This window comes from Aspergillus oryzae, chromosome 6, assembly GCF_000184455.2.
Source record: "Aspergillus oryzae RIB40 DNA, chromosome 6".
NCBI classification, from domain to species: Eukaryota; Fungi; Ascomycota; class Eurotiomycetes; order Eurotiales; family Aspergillaceae; genus Aspergillus; species Aspergillus oryzae.
The window spans coordinates 485,488-507,934 of record NC_036440.1 but is presented as its reverse complement, the minus strand read 5'-3'; the positions used below and the strand labels follow the sequence as shown (position 1 = coordinate 507,934).

The 22,447-nt window shown below is 49.0% G+C and overlaps 4 protein-coding genes across 4 annotated transcripts; 3 read left to right on the top strand and 1 right to left on the bottom strand.

Moving 5' to 3' along the window:
• Window positions 1-5,521: 5,521 nt before the first annotated feature.
• Window positions 5,522-6,335, top strand: AO090020000516 (putative ubiquitin conjugating enzyme (UbcC); the record flags this gene model as incomplete). The annotated part of the gene is made up of 3 exons (XM_001824767.3): window positions 5,522-5,587; window positions 5,653-5,779; window positions 5,848-6,335. 3 exons carry the CDS (start codon window positions 5,522-5,524, stop codon window positions 6,333-6,335), a joined length of 681 nt encoding a protein of 226 aa, XP_001824819.1.
• Window positions 6,336-7,897: 1,562 nt separating this feature from the next.
• Window positions 7,898-9,507, bottom strand: AO090020000517 (S8 family peptidase; the record flags this gene model as incomplete). The annotated part of the gene is made up of 3 exons (XM_001824768.3): window positions 7,898-8,080; window positions 8,142-9,077; window positions 9,139-9,507. 3 exons carry the CDS (start codon window positions 9,505-9,507, stop codon window positions 7,898-7,900), a joined length of 1,488 nt encoding a protein of 495 aa, XP_001824820.1.
• Window positions 9,508-11,103: 1,596 nt separating this feature from the next.
• On the top strand, window positions 11,104-19,035 carry AO090020000518 (Beige/BEACH domain protein; the record flags this gene model as incomplete). Its single annotated transcript, XM_023237961.1, has 7 exons — window positions 11,104-13,597; window positions 13,663-14,021; window positions 14,074-17,860; window positions 17,968-18,122; window positions 18,196-18,501; window positions 18,558-18,770; window positions 18,841-19,035. 7 exons carry the CDS (start codon window positions 11,104-11,106, stop codon window positions 19,033-19,035), a joined length of 7,509 nt encoding a protein of 2,502 aa, XP_023092876.1.
• A 1,854-nt stretch (window positions 19,036-20,889) lies between these two features.
• Window positions 20,890-22,249, top strand: AO090020000520 (sedoheptulose-7-phosphate:D-glyceraldehyde-3-phosphate transaldolase TAL1; the record flags this gene model as incomplete). The annotated part of the gene is made up of 6 exons (XM_023237960.1): window positions 20,890-20,928; window positions 20,998-21,052; window positions 21,162-21,280; window positions 21,349-21,513; window positions 21,572-21,955; window positions 22,013-22,249. 6 exons carry the CDS (start codon window positions 20,890-20,892, stop codon window positions 22,247-22,249), a joined length of 999 nt encoding a protein of 332 aa, XP_023092877.1.
• Window positions 22,250-22,447: the final 198 nt, after the last annotated feature.

Sequence of the window (22,447 nt, the reverse complement as noted above, 5' to 3'; positions counted from 1 at the left end):
ACCTGTTCATCAATTGACCGAGAGGTGTTGAGTCGAAAAACTTGAACTTAGCATGCATCACGGCATTCAAAAGACGCTTGTGGATCTTATTGGATGCATGCAGCGAGCCCCAGAACAGAACACCCTCTCTGACCAAGGAAATCATGATGTAAAGCAATCCAAGAATCGCATATACACCGAGATAGTAGGCAACATTAACATCGCCGTAGGTCCCCGTGGCTACCCGTGTACCAAAGTGGGGGGCACTCTGTGTGGAGGTTCGTGGGACACCCCCAGCATTGAATGACGGGATCTTGAAACTCGTTATGGCAGCGTAGTCTCCAACATCATCTGTTCCGACATGCTCAGTCTGATAGGAGTTGGCCCACTGTCTGATCCAAACATTCGTAGATACAGATCCCAGTTGCTGTAAGCAGAAAACGCACAAAGCGCCCGTCCAGTAGTACCATGAGCCCATAGAGAGAAGGTACATTTTGATGGTTGACCACTTGATACTACCAGTAGCCTTTCCTTCCACCAACTTAGGTCGTGCCTCCTCTTGTTTTTGACCTTTTCCGGCTGAGCCATTGGTAATTCCACCGTTGGTGGCATGCGACTCGTCCTCATGACGGTCTCCGAGATCGGTCGGCATTCGAGAGGGACGTTGAGAGCTAGACCTAGATGTGGGTCGCGACTTGAGAAGTTCGTCGCCCAGCACTCCGGACGCTGCCACCTTGTCCGGACGTCCCTGGGCGACCACCTTACCGTTGTCCAGGACGATGACATGCTCCGCTTGCGGGACAGTAAGAGCAATGTTGTGGGTAACAAGCACGCAGGTTCGGTCAAACATCAACGGTCCTAGAAGAGCCTCTCGGAAAATGTGCTTGGCAGTGTGGGAGTCTACGGCACTCAGACAGTCGTCCAACAGGAGGTGGCGCGCCTTGCTGTAGATGGCACGGGCGAGGGATATCCTCTGCTTTTGTCCTCCTGAAAGACTGATACCCTTCTCACCTACGATAGTCTGATCACCGGCATCGAGGATACTAAAGTCTCGTTCCAGAGCGCAGGCCTTTACCACAGCATTGTAGCGACGTTGATCCCAAGGTGAGGCAAAAACAATATTTCCCTTGACGGTATCATTGACTAGCCACGCTTCCTGCGCACAGTACGCCACGCTCTCCATAAGACCCGTCTGTGGGTCGACCGGAAGTTCTGTCCGGCTAGAGGTTCCACCGGGTAAATGAACGCTACCTTCCAGGAGTTTCATTTCTCCCAGGAGTGCCATCAGGAGAGATGTCTTGCCAGAGCCTGTGGCTCCAGTAATGATATTTAATTTGCCAGTCCGGAATGATACATCGATATTAATCAAGCGAAATGCGTCCGTAGTATCACTCTGCGGGTCATCTTTATATTGGCCCTTGGAGCTTCCCCAGGTAAGCGTGGCATTCTCCAGCGCAATCTTAGGTGGCTGTCCAGCAGAGTTGCTATCTTCCAACTGATTGTATTTCTGGGTTTCCTCCTCGTTGAGGAATTTATCCACACGGTCCAGAGAGACTTTTGATTCTTGTACGTGAGCCACCATATCGGCCAGCTGATCCAACGGAATACGAAGCAACGAAAACATCGACAGGGCCGGGAAGGCAACCGACGGTGTCAGCTTCTTCTCCTCCACAACGGTGTACAGGAAAAACGAAGCGAAAGTGATAATAAGTGGTGTTCCGTACCAGACGGTTGCTGCCGTGGACCAGATAATGTAGCGGTAGCGTAATGCTTTGAGTTCCGCCTTGCGTTTCTCGTTGACGGTATCTTCAAAGCGCTGCTCCCATGCGAAATACTTGATGATCCTGATGTTCTGCAGTATCTCATTGGTGGCGTGTATGCGAGCGTCGGTTGAAGTCAAGATCTGGTTTTGGACCTTTGTAAATTGCTTTGCGATGAACAGGTTCACCGGCAACATGAAAACCATTATGACAATGCCAGCGAATGAGCTGAACCCAAGAAGCCGGTACAGAAGCGTGACGGCGATAGTGATCTGCACCGGCACACTAGCCCACAGAAAATGAAGGTAGGCACCCACCTCGCTGACCTTGAAGGAGTCAATCGCCATCAAGTTGATGATGTTACCTGTATTGGCCGAGTGAGCATCGTCATCTTCTCCAGATTCCTTTGCATTCTGGCCATCTGCCTCGGGATCTGTCGTTGTGGCCTTCTTTTTCTTTCGACCGAAGGTGAAGACTCTCTTCTTCTTACTGATAGGGGTAGTTTCTTCGGGCTTTTTCTTGCCCGCATCGCCAGAGGCTCCCGCTTTGCGCCTCAGAGCTTTGGCGTAAATCTCGCCGATGATAATGGCGCGAAGTTTCACGCCCAGCTTGCGCCCTATCCAGAGAGCTTGTCCATCCGCAACACCCTGAATAGCTCCCGAGCAGAACAACAGAATGGCAAACAGCCAAGCGGCATTCGCAGTGGTTGACCTCGGATCTTCCACATATTCCAAGATTGCCTTGAGCAGAATGGTAGGTAAGTACGTAAAAAGGCATGAGAAGATCGTCCATGAACCTTGCCACAAGAGCGTAGGCCAAAAATAGCGACCAAGTCTCCAAACTAATGCGCCCTTATACTGCCTCCGGCGAAAGTCTTCCAGCACGGTTGCTGCTTTTTGGGATGAGGTCAAATTCCAAACGTCGTCGAGTTCCAGAGCTTGTCTATAGCCCTTTAGGATAAGGGGATCTAGCCAGGAAAAGGTTGCTAAGGAGAACAAGCTGGCAGTTGGATGTCTCGCTGGCTGGATACCATCCTCGTGTGGAACTAATACGGCCTTATTTCCTCTGCGCGTAGTCACTGCAATGAGAAGGAGAAGAGTAGATAGAGAAAACTCCACCGCGCTGAAGATTGTAGCACGCCTTGAGACGGGATGAATGACGGCAGACCGGAACACAAGAATATTGAACAACCACTGGAGCCCGTACAGGCAAGCGGTGTGATTCCAAATCCTAGGAAGCAGATGCAAGTCCAGAGTAGAGAGAAGCAAGCGAATCAATGCCAAAAACAGGATATAACTCCACGAAACTAGCTTCGCCACCGCAGAGAGTTTACCGCTGTTGCCCCAGGTATTTGTCCACAGAACCGCGATGAAGACGGCCACTTCTCCCAGAAGCGCCACTACTTCGAGCGTTATCAGAGCGACTTCGCCTCGAGGGCGATCGACTTCAAATTGTAACAATTCCTCTTCCGCGGCCTTGGACAACATCCGATCCGTTTCTTCTCCATGCCCCTCAGCCACTTGGGCACCAGTTTCCGCAGCATCATCCACGAGGATCTTGTACGAGACACCTTTTCGAGAGACGAAGTAGCAATAAGAGACGCGAAGTACGATAAATAAAAGCGAGAGCCCACATGCGGTCAGTGGTAAAATGACTTGTAGATAACTGCGATTGACAATGGTGAGTATATGGCTCTTCGATCACATTTAAGAGATGGACTGGGAAGAGTGTCGATCATACTTGCGTTGAAAGCAACGGGAAACGTCATCGATGGCCCAAATGGGGCCATGGCATTCCGGCGTCATTTCTGACAAGCGGATGAAAGAAAATAATTGCTATAATAGAAGATCTGATAGATCATCCGCCTCGCGTTCAGGTCCTGGTGACAGAGACCCACGTGGGAGGAGGACGACAGGACGAGAGCTATACAACAGCCACTCGCGTTATTGGCAGTCTGCGGAGATTGTGTCGCAAGACAAGCCTAGCATGGCAATCGGAGAAAAGCAAACGAAAGACAAGGGAAATTCACAAGTGATAACGAAGTGCGAGGGCACCGAGAAGCCCTTGCAGTTCTGTCAGTAACAATGGAATGAAGAGATGGATCAAGGTGAATCCAAGCTCATCTGGAAAAGAAAAGACGGAAGGGAAGGGAAAACGACGGATGACGGAAGGGCAGAGAAAGCCAAGAGAGCAGTTAGAAAGAAGTGGGACGGGGGGAGGGAGAGAAAGCAGGGTGGATTCCCTAGGCTACTAGTACTCGTTCCCCACCGCCTGGTGCGAGGGATCCAGAACCCAGACCAACGGTTATTAATTTACAACGTACTCACGTTCGAGTCACTTTTTTCTCTTTCACAGAAATTGACGACAACGGAAGGGGGGAGGGAATCTCAGCCTATTGGCGGCAGAGTTCGTGTGAGACTCGAAATAATTATCTGATGGCTGCAGCTCCCATGACAGCCCTCATTGGCCTATGATATCACCGCATCTCCTCTACTCAAGGTCAATTCATGGTATATATAACTCAGGAAAATATCAAGCTATCTCTGGCGTGGTCTAGTATGTTTATTTGAAATTCTTTTTTTTTTCCTTGATTTATTTTTCTTATGTTAGTTCCTTTTTCTCCCTCCATATCTCTAAACTAAACCCTAGATATGTACTATGTACATATGTACGACTAGGGTTGGAACTCGGAACTAGTGATTTAACGTCTGTGCTTTTACTGCATACTACTTTGCATAGTGAAGACGTTGTATGTATGTCAAACCTTCAGTCCCAGGGATCTTGAGTTACCTTTGTTCATTTTCCAGAAGAGATGCCAAGCTACTGGCTATTTTTCTGAGTACTTATGGAGTACCGTCCTACCTATGAGATTCGTCATTCCGTTCTCCAGTGTCATCAGCAACGAACCAGGCGTCGGCAGGGATAGATTACGGCAGTGAGTCACTTGATGGCAATGTAACCTGCAGGAAGGTCGTAAAAGAGCTCTGACTCAAAAACTTCTTCCCCGACTCCCCAATTGGGTAATTCGTATCTCTATCTCCGAGATAAGCGGGATAACTTTGCTCGTACTAGATCCCTTAGAGTATGGACAGCTGCGACGAGGTCGGCTTCAAGCGAACCGGGCGTAGGTGAAAACCCCACTTGAGAGGAATCCCTCTCCACCTTTGCTCCTCGGCTGATTTGATCCTGTACACCAATGGCATGCGATGATGTCGAGGTACCTATCCAGGTCCCCAGGAACGCAGGCGACTGGCCTACGACTTAGTAGAACTAGACTAGATAGAGTCCTTGTGTTAATATTCTCATTCATCGGTTTTTTGGAGAAACACTACCGAGAGACAAAAGTGGAGAATAACACAGCTGAACAGAAAGAAAAAGTGGTTCGAAACTCACCAGCGACAAGTAACAACACAGTCGTTAGTAATGGCACTCTCTTAACACCAAAGAAAAATCTCCTCCGTTATTTGACTTTTTCCTTTCGGTTTTTTCCCTCCCCTGAGCGGGTACAGGAACCCACAGCAAAGTCCCAATTGTTCCATAGCGCCACCCCGGAACTTTCCGTGGGGATTGCCACGCCCAGGCTAGTGTGCAGACGTTGAAAAGGGCGGAATCTTATCGCCTCACAGGACGATCGTCCCGCCCTTTGACAGAACATCATCCTGTACAGGGGATCCCCTACGCCTCTACGTTATCTGGTGTTTCCAACCCCCAAGAATAGTTCCACCGCTACTCCCTAACCGCCGCCAGTCTATCCTTCTTTCGTCTCCTCTCTCACTGTCACTATGGCCGAACGTATCTTGATGAACGAATACAAGACCCTCGCCAAGGAGCCTTGGGTCAATATCGAAGTAAGCCTTCCCAGGGTCCTACACCCCGTGTGACTGGGCTTAGCTAACGGTCTTCTGTCCGCCAGCTTGATAACGAGGACATTTTCAGGTGGACTATCGGATTAATCGTCCTCAACCCCGACTCCTTGTACTACGGCGGTTATTTCAAGGCGTCCATGAAATTTCCCAAAAACTACCCTTTTTCGCCCCCAGGTAAGCAGCACCGTCAACCCACGGCTCGGAATTCGTAACAGCGACTGACTCGGAATTTTCAACCATAGAGTTCGCTTTTCGACGCCCGCTGTACCACCCCAATATCTATCCCGACGGGAAACTCTGCATCTCGATTCTCCACGCACCAGGCGAAGATGAAATGTCGGGCGAGCTGGCCTCGGAACGATGGTCGCCTGCTCAACGCGTCGAATCTGTCTTGATCTCCATCCTCTCGTTACTAGACGACGCGGAAGTGTCGTCCCCCGCCAACGTCGACGCTGGCGTGACGCTGCGGAAGGAACCCGAGGAATACAAGTCGCGCGTCCGGAAGGACGTTGAGATTTCGAAGCAAGACATCCCCGAAGGCTTCGTCATGCCGACCCACCAACCAGCAACAGTGAAGCCCGTGGAGAAGGACGATTCGGATTTCTGGGCGGAAAGCGATGCAGACGATGACGTGTTCGGAGGAAGCGACTCGGACGAAGACATGGACTTTGACGACCAAGATACTGGCAGTGATGAAGAAGAGGAGGAGGAGGAGAAGGAGCGGTCGTGACACTGGGTCTCGTGTGTGAGAGAGACACGTTCACCTCTCTCTTTTCTTCATCGATCTTTCTTTTTCTTTATTTTGGAATTTTGGCGTAGGACTTCGCAGGCGTTAATTTGTGGCATAGCGCGGGCGCAGGGACGGCTGAGCTCTAGCATTTCTGGACATATCTCCCATAGCATCCCATTCAAAGGATCTATTCATAAGAAGTACTCCGTAGTTTGTAAGGTACCCAGTTGTCACAGAATCCCCATGTAGTTTAGCCCCGTGGAGCAAGTCAGGGGGAATCAAAGCCCAGGAATAGTACGAAGCCACCTCTGAAAGAGGAAAAGAAGACCGAGCCAGTCGACTGAGAAAATGTAGCATACCTGGCACACGCCGGGTGGATCTCTTGCGAAAACCAGCATACCAGGCCCGAATTCCCAGATTCATGTGACTGAACGTACCGTAGATGTTGAACGCCTCAACCGAACTGATGATTGTGGCAATCACCCATTACCGGCAACCATAGTTCTCTCGTACTCAAGGTAATCATCCAGATTTCTTCCATGGAACGTTTCATTTCCAGTCCGGAAAGTGACAAGACCGCCCATTGGGTGTGGTTGACCACATGGCCCCCCGTGCGTACTGTACATACATACACACTTACCTGTCATTCAGTTCTATGACAACCAAACTACAGAGAAAGCGTTATAATGAGACTACATCCATTGGTATATGTAAGATAAACATCGGAGTTAATATCACCAGCTTCTCATTTTTTTTTTTTTTTACTCGTTCCGCCTGAACACTACAAATATATATCTCCAACCGCGAACTGTTTCCATTTAAGGGCGACCTCTTACGCACACAGAATACACTATATGCCGTAATCTTAGGTAGTAAATATAAACTGGAAAAGCTTATTGATATACTTTTAATGTTGTTGAAACATCCTAAGCAATTAATAAATATAATGTCGGGTCATCTGCCTCCTCACCCGTCTTCCGATGATGGGTAGTATGTATGCAAATCTAGAACCTGAAAATACAACAGAAGATGAGAGGGGGTCATGGGTTGGATTGAACCTGTGGGGGGTTGTGCAATGGTTAGCATGTCTATATGGTCACTAGGAGTGACATATATGATGTAGAATAAGACGAGCGTCCATGGTATATGGGCAATCTTCAATATATCAGTCTACTTCTACGACTGGAGCAACCTGGCAGGAAGGGGACACTCCTACCTAATTGGTAGCCAGCGTTAGACTTTATGGCAGCCTTCAAACCAAGCCACGATTATCTGTGCAGAACAGTCGCATAATTGATTTGGCAGTCTGTTAAAAGCAAGCACATGTATCTCTAGATAGGATGTCAAAGATTGTTGTGGACATGTATGCTATAATAATAATGAAAGACCAGGTAAACCATGTCAGGATAATGTACCCAATGCAGTCAATGCATCGGCTTCTCCGTGTTACCAAAAAGCAGCAGCAAAAACAAATACCAGCGCCAGTGTTCGGTTAGCCAATTCCCATACCCTGCCATAAACGAAACTAGTTACGTCACTCTAAATCAAGTCTTGTCTTGCATCTATGCAACAACAGCACCCTGGATCTCACTGTAAATAGCTCCAAGCTCCTCAGCGAGCAACTTCTCGGCCTTGTTGACTAGTCCGTCAAAGCGGTCCTTAAGGTTGTCACTGCCGGCCTTGTATCCACCCTTGGCGACAATCTGGGTGTAGTTGTCGGCACCACCGCCGTTCCAGGCGAGAAGCTAGAATAAAACAGTTAGCCACTTTCTGTTTCATTATACCAAAATGGATAATATAACTTACGTTGGGGGTGTCAGATGGGATATCAGTAAGGGCACCCTGGGTGGCGATGGAGATGATATCCTTCTTGAGCTTGGCAGGAGTAAGCTCATCGACAGCGAAAGCAGAGTCCTGAGCAGGCTGCAGAGAAACGAAGTAGGCCAGCAGACCAGCAATGTGAGGAGAAGCCATAGAGGTTCCAGAGATGGTGTTGACAGCGTGCTTGCTGCCAGTCCAGGTGGAAAGAATGTTGAGACCCGGGGCAAAGATGTCAGTGCACTTTCCGTAGTTGGAGAAGTAAGCACGCTCATCCTGAAGGGTCGAGGCACCGACAGTGATGGCATTCTCAGCGGCAGCAGGGGAGTAGTTGCAGGCATCGGCATTGTCGTTACCAGCAGCAACGGCGAAGTGAAGACCAGCCTCAACACCAGCATTGACAGCAGCCTCAAGGGTCCTGGACTTGCCACCACCAAGACTCATGTTGGCAACGCTGCCCTTGAAACCCTTGACCTTGCCATCTTTGGCGTCCTTAGCCTTCTTGAGGTGGGACTGGACGGCCCACTCGACACCCAGAACGACATCGGACATAGTGCCAGAACCGCTGGACCTCAAGACCTTGACGGCATAGATGTTGGCCTTCTTGGCAACACCGTACTTCTTACCAGCAATGGTTCCGGAGCAGTGAGTTCCGTGTCCGTTGCCATCCGCATCCTCATCATTGCTAGGGATGGTCTTTCCCCAGTGTGCTCGATCCTCGAAATCGACATGCTCAATGTTGATACCAGTGTCAATAGTATAAGCATCGACACCCTCACCGCCTTCCGAAGCATACAGGTACTTGTTAAAGGTACCGAACGAGAGGCTGTCACGGTGAGAGATACGAGCCAAGCCCCAGGGAGCATTCTTCTCGGTTGTCTCCTCCATGGTGTGGACTTCGGTGTCTTTCTCGATGTATTCAACCTTGAAAATCAAGTTAGACCAAGGGCTCTTCAAAAACGGGTGGGCCGAGGGGGGAACCTACATCAGGATGTCTCCGGACCTGCTCGATCACATCCTCATGGAAATGTCCGGAGTAGCCCGCTAGGGACCCGGCGATATCGAAGGTGTTCTTGAGACCGAGGTAAAGGTCATCACTGAAACCAAAAAGAGAGCGCTTCTTCAGGTCGATGCGTCCAGTCATCGAATCGTGGATGTCCTGCACCCAGGTGTGATGAGCAGCAGCCGTTTCAGCGGAAACATGCTTCTTGAAGACGACAATGTAAGAGTCTGGAACCTCTTTGGCATTTGAGGCCGAAAGAATGGGAGCCGCTCCGTTGTGGATGGAGTCAACAGCAACGGGGGAGGCCGCTGCTAGTAGTGGCAGCAGGGAAAGGCCGAGGATGCCTCTCATGATGGGCAACAAGAGTGACGTCTAACACAAGGTACAGAAGGGGGAAAGGAGAGTTCTAAGAGGAAAGAATACAGATGGAGATTTAAGGTAAAAAGAAAGGAAAGATGGGAGGATGGAACGATGCTGAGTTGGGGGGGTTAAAAGGAAGAAGGAGGAGGAAGGATGGATGAGGAGTTGGAGAAGAGGAGGATGGGAGCAGGTGTAAGATAGCTGGGCTTAATAGGTCGATCCCCCAAGCAGGCAAGGGCAGCGGAGGATGATGCAACCGGGATACGGTAATTTACAATGATGACACAGCTTTACTGAGGAGGTGCCGCGCGTCGATCGCTCCCGATTAGCGCGGTCGCAAGACCTGGGGTATGGCGGTAAGAGGGTAATGGATCCCCAAAAAGGGACCTTTCGGAGTGATTAGTCCACCCAGGAATTAACGCTCAGGTTCCATGGGTGGACGCCATCGGGGGACGAAGGCACAATGGTGTCGAAAAATGAGGCGAATGAGTGGAGTCTGCACCCTGTATTCTGCAAGTATGTTTGAGAGCTCTTCCAAGGATAGCTCGAGTGGTGAGTCAACGATGGACAAGGTACCCATTCTGGAGTAACTGCCTAGTTGATTCGTTCGGTTTAACCGCCGTTGTAGTACATTATACGGACTCAACATACATATATGTCCCTATCAGGGTGAGATATCCCTCTCAACAAAAGCCGAAAGTGATCCTCCAACGATAGGCAGTAATATCCTACGGTACTTTTTGAAATAAGTCCTAAAATCCTGTTGCCATCAAGGTACTGCAGGTACAGTACCTAACCGACTCCTCAAAGTGGTACTGCTTATTAGGTTCCTGAGACGAAAAGAGTTGGCATGTTAGGTAAATGGCGTTAACGACTGGTCGCCACCGCCAACCACCTTCCCGGGCAACCCGAGTCGCGTGCCATGGGAGCACGCCCATCTTCCGTTGTTCGCCTGACTTTTGACAAGAAGCCGATCGTACGGAAACCGTGGCAGACCATAGACGCATTACCGCCCAGTACAATACAGGTAATACAGGCGGTCGGGCTTTGCGGGAGATAAGACATACCTCTCTTATCGATACTTATCTCTCCACCAATGAAGGACCGCCGACGGTCGGAGGCTTTTGTCACCTGATAATCCCTAGGTCTGAGAGCTGGAAAATGCACCCATGCTCCGATGTGCCCCCGCTTAACGGCACTGCCTCTCCAGTGACGTTGGCATAAGACCGTCTATCACATTCAGGAACCATCCTGAGGGTGTAGAGGGAATTATTGCTCTCGACTCACAACTCCGACCTTGACCAGGATAACCCTCATCCCGGATGCTGAATTCGACACAATCGGCCTTGTCCTTATTCCTAGAGTAGTGCAATTGTTGATCGTCTGACTCGTCAGCTCTCCCTTCCGTTCCCCTCCCTCCCACTACGGCTGTGCCATGTTGGAAAACTGTGTGGATTACATTCACGACTAGCTACCATAACGCATACCAATGCAGACCGCCTTCATCCTTACACTAAGTGCTGGCTCATGGTGTCTGATGGTCTCTGGCCATCGAATAGGTAGTCGGGGATAAGCTTCAGCGGCGCAATGAGCCGGTCCACTTCCGCCCTCTCGCGGTCCCCGTCCTCAGCAACCCAACGGCCGGCTGCCCCCGAATTAAGTCCTGTCCTTGACAAGTTGAAAGTTATCTGCGGGGAGGATATAGTAACGTCCCAGGTCGCCTCCACTGCAACCGAATGTCTGCTTCGCCTTCGTCACACATTCATCGATAACGAGCATCCAATAGAGGCGAAGGAGGCCTTCCGACACCTACATGGTTTTCAGACCCTGTTAGACCTTCTTCGGAAGGTCTCACAATGTTATGATTCGCATGGGTCATCCAAGGATGAGAGGAAGGATCTGCTGTCCGTGTACAAAGATGCATTGGCAGTCCTGGCTGAGAGCTTGAGGGATCATGTCGGGAACAAACGGTATTTCGCGAACCGGATCGCCGGGGGAGGAGAAGTGACATTGGAAGAAGCTTTCACGAATCTGGCTAGGAAAGTAGATTCCATCCAAGGTGATACGGAGCAATTTTACGGTGCGATCTTAGCAGCGGCCCTTTGCCAGGAGACAGTTGCCAGTATATTCACAACTCTGAGTACTAAATTCCAAACTGCCGAGGAGCTATCTTTGGATGGCATTAGAGAAGAAGTGGACCGATGCGTAGGAAAATCAGAAACAGTCGAAGTGCCAGAGCTCCTGGGCCCGTTTGTCCGAGTATGGCTTACCCAGTCGTCTGCCTCCATATACGAGCACAGAGTCCAGAGACTAGCCGTGCCGGCATGTCTAGTCCAACTCGCCGCACAATCCCAGAGGAATATCACGGTGTTGCACTCCACTGGCATTATAACACTGATTCTGCCGCTTTTGTTCAATGAGGAGCGCCCGGCACCCGAGAGACAACTCTATCAAGAATTGGCAAAAATGCTTTGTACTCTGGGGATAAGTAACTTGAATAATGTGGCTGCTTTATACCGACAAGCCCATGATTGTCCGAAGGTTCTTCAGTTCCTTGTTGATGTTTTGAAGTGTTCTAAGGAACCTCCCTCGATACAGTTCGATTTATCATTGCATGGATATTGCTCTTTAGAGTTATCAACTATGGGTCGCTCATTCCCACCTGCAACTTCTTCTGGTTATACGTTAGCAGTCTGGGCACGCTTTGACCAGTTTGACAAGAATACTCACACGACGATTTTTGGAGCCTTTGATGCTAGCCAAACTTGCTTCTTGCTCGCGTATCTTGAGAAGGATACTCGCAACTTTATATTGCAGACCTCGATCAGGGGATCTCGTCCTAGCGTTCGATTCAAGTCTATAGCCTTCGAGCCTAAACGGTGGTACCATATCTGTGTGGTTCATAAAAAACCCAGACCACCGTCATATTCTCGGGCGTCTCTCTTCATAGATGGCGAATTTGTTGAACAATTGCGGATTGATTATCCATGCATGCCGGTTCCCAGCGCTCCTAATAGGCCGCCTAGAGTTCAATCGTTTTTCGGGACTCCGCAAGATCTGGCAATGAGGCTTGGCAAGGGGATCTCTACCTCTCGATGGTCCCTAGCTAATGCAATTCTACTTGAAGAAGCATATAGTGACGACATGATTGCCGTGTTTTACAATCTCGGTCCACGTTACTACGGCAACTTTCAAGACTGTTTAGGTTCCTTTCAGACGTATAAAGCTTCTGCGGCTTTGAATTTACGTAACGAGCATATGCATGCTGGTAAAGAGGAGTCATCGGACATTGTTACTGCTATTCGGCGAAAGGCAAGCACTCTTATTCGTGAAGAGTGCATAGCAGTTAATGTTTCTCCGCTATCCGTTCTAGATGACGATGATAGTAACAATATTGATGAAACCCGACTCGTCAAGTATCTTTCGAAACAAGCGGCTAAGAACTTGCATCAGCTAACAAAGTCTGGAGGAAATGCAGTAGCGGTCAATGGCAGTACCCCTGCTATCAATGATGCTTTAACTCAGGCCCATGGTATCGGTATATTAACGGGGGACCCTGTAGTCGCGATACCGCAGGCCTTGGATGACGCGAGCTGGCGTATCGGCGGCTGTGCGGCTGTTCATTTGAGCTTGGTACATGCGGCCAGAAGCGCCGAATCTACACTTTTGGCGGTCGAAGCGCTGTATGAGGCTGTACAGGACAATTGGCGAAATAGCGAAGCAATGGAAAAGGAAAATGGTTATGGAATCCTTGCGGCATTGTTACGCGAAAAGCTGGCATGGCCTGTAACAGCCGCCACCACGGGCTCGAAGACCTCTAACGTCTGCTCCACATACGAAGAACGATCTACATTGGCTTTCGAATTGCTTCGTTTGACTCTCAAGTTCGTCGGCTATGATTTCGATCAACCGAATCGCTCCATCATCACGAACCCGCTAGCATACAGAGTCCTGCTCGTTGACCTGGAGGTGTGGAGATACGGCGAGATGCCTCTTATTGAGTTGTATTATTCCCAATACTGCATATTTGCCAGTGAAAGCAAGTTTCGTCGGTTTAATGCAAAGCGCCTCGCCCGCATGCGTAAGCCTCCCCTAGCAATCCATTGGTCATCGCATGTTTTACACTTCCATACTAATGGAAAACAGGTGTCAATAAAAAGCTGCTTGAGGCTCTTAAGGGAGAAGAATTTACGATTGAGGGACTGCGACTTTTCACTTCGGCCTTTGGATCGTTGATGGAGGGCTGCCTGTCCGCAGACTTGCTCCGTTTTCTAGCGCTCTTCATCACCTATGGTATCCACAAGCCAAAGGAGCCAAGCAGGTTACAGAAAAAGAAGAGCCTCCGATTCAATGCTGCTGCAAGGCTGCCCACGCCCAATCCCGATAAGAAGTACGTTTCAAGCACTACGATAGCGATAGAGATGCTTAGGATGTATTGCTCTCTTCTATGCAATGCGCATGATGTTGGGCCAATCAAGAGGTTCGCTAAAGCCGTTACAAACAAGGTTCGTAGAGCAGATGTCACCCTCCATGTAACGAGTGTTAACTACTATGCAGTGGCTTTTATACCTCATGTGTGAGGACGAACCCGAGATTGTCGTTTTGGCAACGAAAATCATGGCTCGTTTAATAGTAATCCACGGGGGCAGCTACAGCAAGAAGTTCAATGATAAGACTGGGGGTTATATTATAATGCGACATTGTCTGAAGAAATGGTGGAGCATCCCTATAATGTGGCCTATCTGCTTTGCTATACTATTTGGTATTGATATTGGCAAGGCCAACGTTGATAAAACATTCGATCAGCTTTCTCTTTCCGAGCTTTTCTGCCTCAACGGCGAGGCCCAAGTTGTCTATCCTGAGATGCTCCCAGTCATCTCCGACATGTTGCAGTCTGGGCTGAAGCAAACAGTATTCGCCGAGGAGGTCTCCTTGGTGAATGAGCAGAACCATGATGCTCTACAGGATCGCCTCGCTCACCTTGCCAAGTCGTCTATGTCATCTTCCGCACCTGCCGGTACTACGGATGCACAGCTGTCGCTTTTAACCGCCATTGTTGATTTTTTTGCTGTAGCGCAGATAAAGTCACAAAGCTACCGCGAATTTGCAGCACGTCCTGAATACGTCCAAAGCTTAGTTTCTATCCTTTTCCCCGTTGTTATTGGCTCCGATTCCGTGAGTCCGAATGTTGAAATGAGCTCTCAGTCTCGTACGGGTGGTCTAGCGTTTGATGATCACAGTTTGGTGCATCGGCCACGATCACGAAGGACATCTGAACTACAAACAACGACTGTTGAACAGCCTGGGAGCCAAGATGACAGTGGTGGACCTTTAAGACGTGGTTCATCTTTCATTTTAGTCACCTCTGATCGAGGAAAGCATATACCATCCTCTCTTCGCATACGTTGTGCTTTCTCTCACGTCAAAATCGACAGCAAAGGCACGACCAACCATCCTCTAATAACTGCTATTCTGAATCTAGCGCTTTCCGTGTTTTCAGAACAGTTGCTGGAAAGGAAGGAATTCTCTGGTCTCGGACTCTACCTTAAAACGCCTCCGGGATTCCCCGAGCACCAGGCGTACTTCAACTCTTGGGTGTTGCGTAGCCTTCTTTCTACGCTCCAGGATGCCATATTCTCAAGGGTCGAGCTATTGTCCGAACCACGCGTGCTAACTAACTTGGGGCGCTTCGCAACGCATTTAGGAGAAGCAGTCTACGAAGGTTGGTTTGTTGACGGTGCCACAGCTACTCTTGAATTCGCAGGAACAGTTTTGGAATATCTGCAGCGACCTGAGGTCTCGCGTCTAAAAAGTATACGGCTTTGCAGTCAGGCGATAGCGACAATTCGTTCCACAGTCTTCCGTGTGGTTTTATTCGGGCTATCAGAAGTCGATGGTACAGAGGCACTTTCATTCTTGAAACGGCTATCATATTGGCAAGTAGTCCTGCTTTCTGGGGAAACTCAGTCCGATCATCTGCAGTTGCTTTGCTATCTTCTCTATACGAAATTGATCGACAAGAATGAAAATGTGCGCCTGGCGGCGGCAGGTCTTTTTAGAATTATGCTAGTACAAAAGCCGACCGAAATGTCCGCCATCCTTAGCCAAGCAACAGAACCCTTACAGCAACGTCTTTCCGGTGGGTTTGAGGCTCTTGTTGGCATGGAGGATATTGCATTTTTGCAATGGGTTGACGACCAGGCGGACGATTTGAACGCCTTGTTCTTCGGGATATTATCAAAGGCCTGGGAGACTTTTGTCCAAGAAGAAAATACGAATCTAGAGTCGTCAGCTCGCACTCGATTATCTAGGCGTCAAGAAAAACTGAAACAGTGGGGTCAGGTGGAAAAGCTCAGTGACGAAATGATACGTAAGCACGAGGCTACATTCCCTCATTGGGTATCGAACATATCAGCCTCGGAATTTCTGAAATATCAAAGAGCACTACAGGATCAACAGGATAGCTCCACATTTATGTGGGCGGCACTAGCACATCTAAATATGGACTTGCGACGGTATGGAGGTGTTTTTGCTGAACAGAAGGAGCGAAGGTGGCGTCTTGACCAAACCGAGGGGCGAAGCCGTATGCGACTACGTACTGTGCCGGATGATTCAAGGGATCGTCAAGATTACCAACCGAAACGAAAGGCTTCAGAGCCTCCGGTGATGAGGCTAGACACGAATGTCACATCTCCAAACGGTGACTCTCTAGGTCTGACTCCTACCGCCATGGCTGCCGACCACTCAGAGGGTAATTCTCAGGGTATCGGTCCTGACAGTAGGAGCGTATTTGAAGAAAGCTTCGAGATGATTGATGACCCGAAGGCTGATCTTGAAGACTATGAAGACAAGAACAGAAAGGTCATGAGAAGCCTGCACCGCGGTGACCAAGTTGATAGCGTATGCAATATGTCTCGTATTGTTGGGTTGGAGGCATGTGAAGGCCTTTTGATCCTTGGAAAAGACCACATCTACATTCTAGATAATTTTTTCCAGAGGTCAGATGGCGAGATTGTCAATGTCTGGCAAGCCCCTACAGAGGAACGAGATCCTTATGTTCGCATGATTACTGGCCGGGAATCCAATGAACGTAAATCACAGGAGCATGAGACTAGAAGTTGGAAGTGGTCGGACCTGATCAGCGTCTCCAAGAGGCGGTTCCTATTTCGCGATGTGGCCCTCGAAATATTCTTTACCGACGGAACTAGCTATTTGTTGACCCTCATCTCATCGCCCGCTCGGGATAACCTTTGTAGCCAACTCGCAACTAAGGCGCCTCAAGTGACAGGGAGCGTTTGCCACTCGCGACCAGAAGATGTCTGGAGATTCGAGACCCTCAGAAGCCCCGAAGATGCACCTCAGTCTCTCGGGTCAAGATTTGCCAGTGTCTTTGGTCATTCACCAGCACATCCTGCAACACGGAAGTGGGTGAAGGGTGAAATTTCTAACTTTCATTATCTCATGCTTATCAACACCCTCGCTGGAAGGACATTCAACGATCTGACCCAGTACCCTGTTTTCCCTTGGGTGCTTGCTGATTATACAAGCGAAGAGCTGGATTTGACTAACCCAAAAACCTTCCGTGACTTATCAAAGCCTATGGGTTGCCAAACCCCTGAGCGAGAGGGCGAGTTCAGGGAACGATACAAAGCTTTCGCAGAGATGGGGGCGGGCGATTCTCCCCCATTTCATTACGGAACCCACTACTCTTCAGCAATGATTGTCAGCTCGTATTTGATCCGTCTTCAGCCGTTTGTGAAGTCATACCTCTTACTTCAAGGTGGAACATTCGATCATGCTGACCGTCTTTTCTACTCTATTGGAAAGGCTTGGGAATCCGCTTCGCGCGGGAATATGTCGGACGTCAGAGAGCTGATACCTGAATTTTTCTACCTTCCAGAGTTCCTCGTCAATTCTAACAAATATGATTTCGGAGTTCTACAGAACATGACTACCGCGATTGATTCTGTGGAATTGCCGCCATGGGCCAAGGGCGATCCAAAAATCTTCATCCAAAAACACCGGGAAGCTTTGGAAAGTCCTTATGTGACTCAGAATCTGCACCATTGGATTGACCTAGTATTCGGCTGTAAACAGAAAGGCGAGGCCGCCATTGAAGCGGTCAATGTTTTTCACCACCTGTCATACCAAGGGGCGAAAGATGTTGATGCTATCGATGACCCTGTGGAACGACTGGCCACAATTGGTATCATCCATAATTTTGGGCAGACACCACACCAGATCTTCAATCGCCCTCACTCACAGAGAGAGGACGTACGGTACAAGGTCCCACGGCTGGATCGTCTCGCTGAGTCACTTACACAGCAACCGCTCTCATTGCTAGGTATGTTTTTGACCAACTAGACTCCCTCCCCATTAAAACCCTTTGGTTTCATTTTTATCTTTTGTCTTTTATTTTTTTTTATTGTGCTTGCTAATAAGAGACCACAGACATTGGCGAACGGGTATCTTCGCTTTCAATGAAGCAGGACCGCTTGTTGTGTGCTGCAGCTCTCAGGTTAAATATTCCACCGGCTTATGACAAGTATATGGAATGGGGCTTCTTTGATGGTAGCGTGAGATTCTATTCCGCGGACAGTCGAAAGGTAAGTGTTGAAGTCACTTTTTCTTTTCTTTTCTTTTTTTTTTTTTTTTTGGATGAAATACTGAAGATTACAGCTTCTCGGACACTTCGAACATCTTCATATTGGTCAGCTATCAGCTGCAATATTTGCGGATTCTCGTACGCTAGTTACCTCAGGAACAGACTGTACCGTCTCGACATGGACATTTACCTCTACAGCAAAGTCTGTAGATCTACAACCTGCAGGATCACTCTTCGGACATCGCTCGCCTGTAACTGTATTAGCAGTCTCGCGGTCATTTAGTGTTCTTCTCTCTGCGTCTACTGATGGCCAAATCATGCTTTGGGATCTCAATCGCCAAACCTTCGTTCGAGAACTTCCAGCCAAAGGACATGTAGATGTAAGCTATGACTCGCATATCGGACTACTTGACCCTCAATTGCTGATCTATCCTAGTGTGCGAGAATCAACGATGTGACAGGAGAGATCGCAGTCTGTCGCGGAAGTCGTATCAGCCTCTACACACTCAATGGAGCACTATTGCTAGACCAGGCTGTGTGCGAGTCAGAGGATGATCAGGTGATGTCCTGTGTCTTCTACGAGGGTGTAAACAACGAGTGGCAGGAGCGAGAACTTCTCTTCACTGGTCACAGACGAGGCGTCGTCAATGTATGTGCCCCCCTTTGAACCATCCTTTAGTGGCCTATCCGTTTTCAGCTAGAGGTTAACCATGTTCCAGATATGGAGTAAAATCGTTCACAATGGACGCTTTGAGTTTGAATTGATTCGGCAACTTCATCATACTGATAGCAGTCGTGACAATGGTGCCAATATTTCCTCCGGTATCAGCTGTATTCTTACGCTTCCACATGTGGTCTATACGGGGGATGAAGCGGGGAAAGTGGTAAGTGCGGTTAGGTCCAGTGCATGTTGACAGAAGCTCACCCAATATATAGTATGAATGGAGCTGTGTTCAGCGTCGTTAGAAGGATGTGATATATTCAATGCTCGATTACACTATCATCCACAAGACCCGTATAAAGTCAACCTTGGAGTAGCTCTCTACGGTCCCTCTATCTTTTTACATCCTACCCCTTTTCATTTCACGTTGCCTCCTTGCTTTCCGGGTTACGTCTTTTAGCCTCTCTCTATTCTTTTCCTTTCTTTGCAACTTTATATATTTGTGGCGTGGGAAATGATGAATGATATATACTGGTTCACAAAAATATAGATGGCGGCGGTTAAATTATCCCAAAAGGGAAAGCGAAAAGTTCCGGTGGGACGGAGGGGTCTTTGGTATCTTCTACGCTCTAGGTAATGAAAAGCCAACACCTAAAGATGACATATCGTCCATCATGGTTTTGCAACTGTAATTCGATAGTAGGCTTACCCTCTCTCTCTCTCTCTCTCTCTTTCTTACTTCATCTGTCTACTCAGTGGGCGAGGACTACACATACACACATCTATCCTATTCCGGCCGACTCCACTTTGATAGCAGAGATTGCCACAAGGGGACGGACCACACCTTACCCCAGACTGGCCTGGTCTAGGCTCATGCAAAGGTTATACATAGATCTTGTGATGTGCTTGAGAATTGTAACTTTTTACCCCTGGCCAATTTTTGGATGCGGGGACCATCCAATAAACTTGCGTATTAGGGTATATATATATCAAGTCATGCAGACGGGTGGCTAGCTGATGAGTCGAGGATAAGGTATCTAAGCTCTGCATTGGTCTTTGCTGGCTTAGTGGCTATCACAACCGTCTATCCCGTTTCTATATGGCATGCGTGGTTGTGGTGGGTGCTCTGTGTGCTTTGAAATCCCACTGTAGTACAGCTCTGGATGGAGCATGGGAACGAGACGGATGCCTAGGAAGCATTAAGTACGGGCCATTGTTTGAACATGGAATGTGGACTCCTTTCCCATGCAAATATTGTCGAGTAATAATTTTGTGATACTCTGGGGAAGGGTCAATTTATGCTACGATCGCCGGATAAATCTGTAGCGCTTTGTCCTTCCTTGTTCAGTATTAACCGCGATTGATAACAATTAATATTTCCGTCAGGGTCTGGACACCACGGGAATTGAACCTTTGTCAGCTGCTCACCAAATCCTGACTGTTGATATTATGGAGTCACTAGGGACGGAACTACTCCTCCGTAGTGTCTTCGGTGAAAGGTACGGACCATTGAGCGGGGTTTCCTTTGGTGGGATACCAGGTGGACCGCTATACTCCGACAGCCATGCGTTGCCGGAGCACACTGCGCCGATTGAACCGGCTTCTGCTCAAGGGGTCGTTAAGGGGGTTACAATAGCCGCATTGATGGGTCGGAAGGGTTGATGCGACCATCAAGTATAGAAACCACAAGCTGGTTTTACTTGTTTAATGGGGAGGTCGAATGGAATGGAGGGTTTGTAGAGGAAGGGGAGATTTTGATATCTGTGTAGTTCGCTGTATGGATATATGTATGTATGTATGGTATTATACAACGAATGACAGTACGGATGGACTGCCTGAGGCCATGAGCGACCTCAGACTGAGTTCCGACCAGGCATAGCGTCATAGTTGCCCCACCATCCCACTTCCCATAGTAAGAAAACCACTGGTTTGCTCCCCCTCCGGTGCTTCTGCGTCTTTCTGCGATCGCCACGTCCACCCGTTTTATTTCTACTCCGGCATTTCTTCCTTGACATCGATTCTTCCTTCTTCATACTTTTCTTTTCCAATCTTCCCCATCTTCTTCTGAATATACCCCTTCGTTCGTGATACCATTCCGGCTTTCACAATGTCTTCTTCTCTTGAACAGCTCAAGGCCACCGGCACTGTAAGCATTCATTTACCCCTGGTGACATCCGTGTTGCCTCGAAACTCTGTTGCTAACTATCGCGCTTAGGTCGTTGTCTGCGACTCTGGTAAGTATCTCGGCCACTGGAACTCGTCCCATGATGGTACGGACTCAATCCATGTTAACAATTGATCCTTCTAGGTGACTTTGCCAGTATGTCTTCCTTCCGTGTCTTTCCATATCCATCTGATCAGAAACTAATTGGACTGTAGCCATCGGCAAGTACAAGCCCCAGGATGCCACCACCAACCCCTCTTTGATCCTGGCCGCTTCCAAGAAGCCCGAGTACGCCGCCCTTATCGACGCCGCTGTCGAGTACGGCAAGCAGCACGTACGTCATCCTTGAGCTTTCTGCATTTTATTTTCCATATTGGAGTACTCGTCTAACAGTATAAATAGGGCAGCAACGTCGACGAGAAGGTCGACGCCACCCTTGACCGTCTCCTGGTTGAGTTCGGCAAGAAGATCCTCGAGATCATCCCCGGAAAGGTCTCCACTGAGGTTGATGCTCGCCTCTCTTTCGACACCCAGGCTTCCATCGACAAGGCCCTCCACATCATCAAGGTATGATATAATCAGATTAATATAGGTCTGGCGAGCGTGCAGTTAACATTACATATAGCTCTACGAGGAGAACGGTATCTCTAAGGACCGTGTCCTGATTAAGATCGCCTCCACCTGGGAGGGTATCAAGGCCGCTCAGGTCCTCCAGCGTGACCACGGCATCAACTGCAACCTGACCCTCATGTTCTCCACCGTCCAGGCCATCGCTGCTGCCGAGGCCGGTGCCTACCTCATCTCTCCTTTCGTTGGCCGTATCCTTGACTGGTACAAGGCTGCCCACAAGCGTGACTACACTGCCCAGGAGGACCCCGGTGTTAAGTCCGTCCAGAACATTTTCAACTACTACAAGAAGCACGGCTACAACACCATTGTCATGGGTGCTTCCTTCCGTAACACTGGTGAAATCACCGAGCTTGCTGGCTGTGACTACCTGACCATCTCCGTAAGTTTTGAGCGCCATTGGCTATGACTTGTCACAGTACTAACGGGATGCGTGTAGCCCAACCTCCTCGAGGATCTCTACAACTCTACCGCCGCTGTCCCCAAGAAGCTCGACGCCGCCAGCGCTACCGGCCTTGACATCCCCAAGAAGACCTACATCAATGACGAGGCTCTGTTCCGCTTCGAGTTCAACGAGGAGGCCATGGCCGTCGAGAAGCTGCGTGAGGGTATCTCCAAGTTCGCGGCCGATGCCGTGACCCTGAAGGACATCCTCAAGCAGAAGGTCCAGGCCTAAAGGGAGACTGTCACTTGCATTAATTAAAGTTATGTCCATGCAATGTCCTCATGTAAAAATTGGCGACCTACAAAATTGGTTTAGTAGATACGATTCATGAATGAGTTATCTTTCACTTTCTTTTTTTTTTCTTTTCCCCACATGTGGCTACATATTGCGGGCTGCCTTATAGCATTGCTTGATCAGGGTTGTAATTGA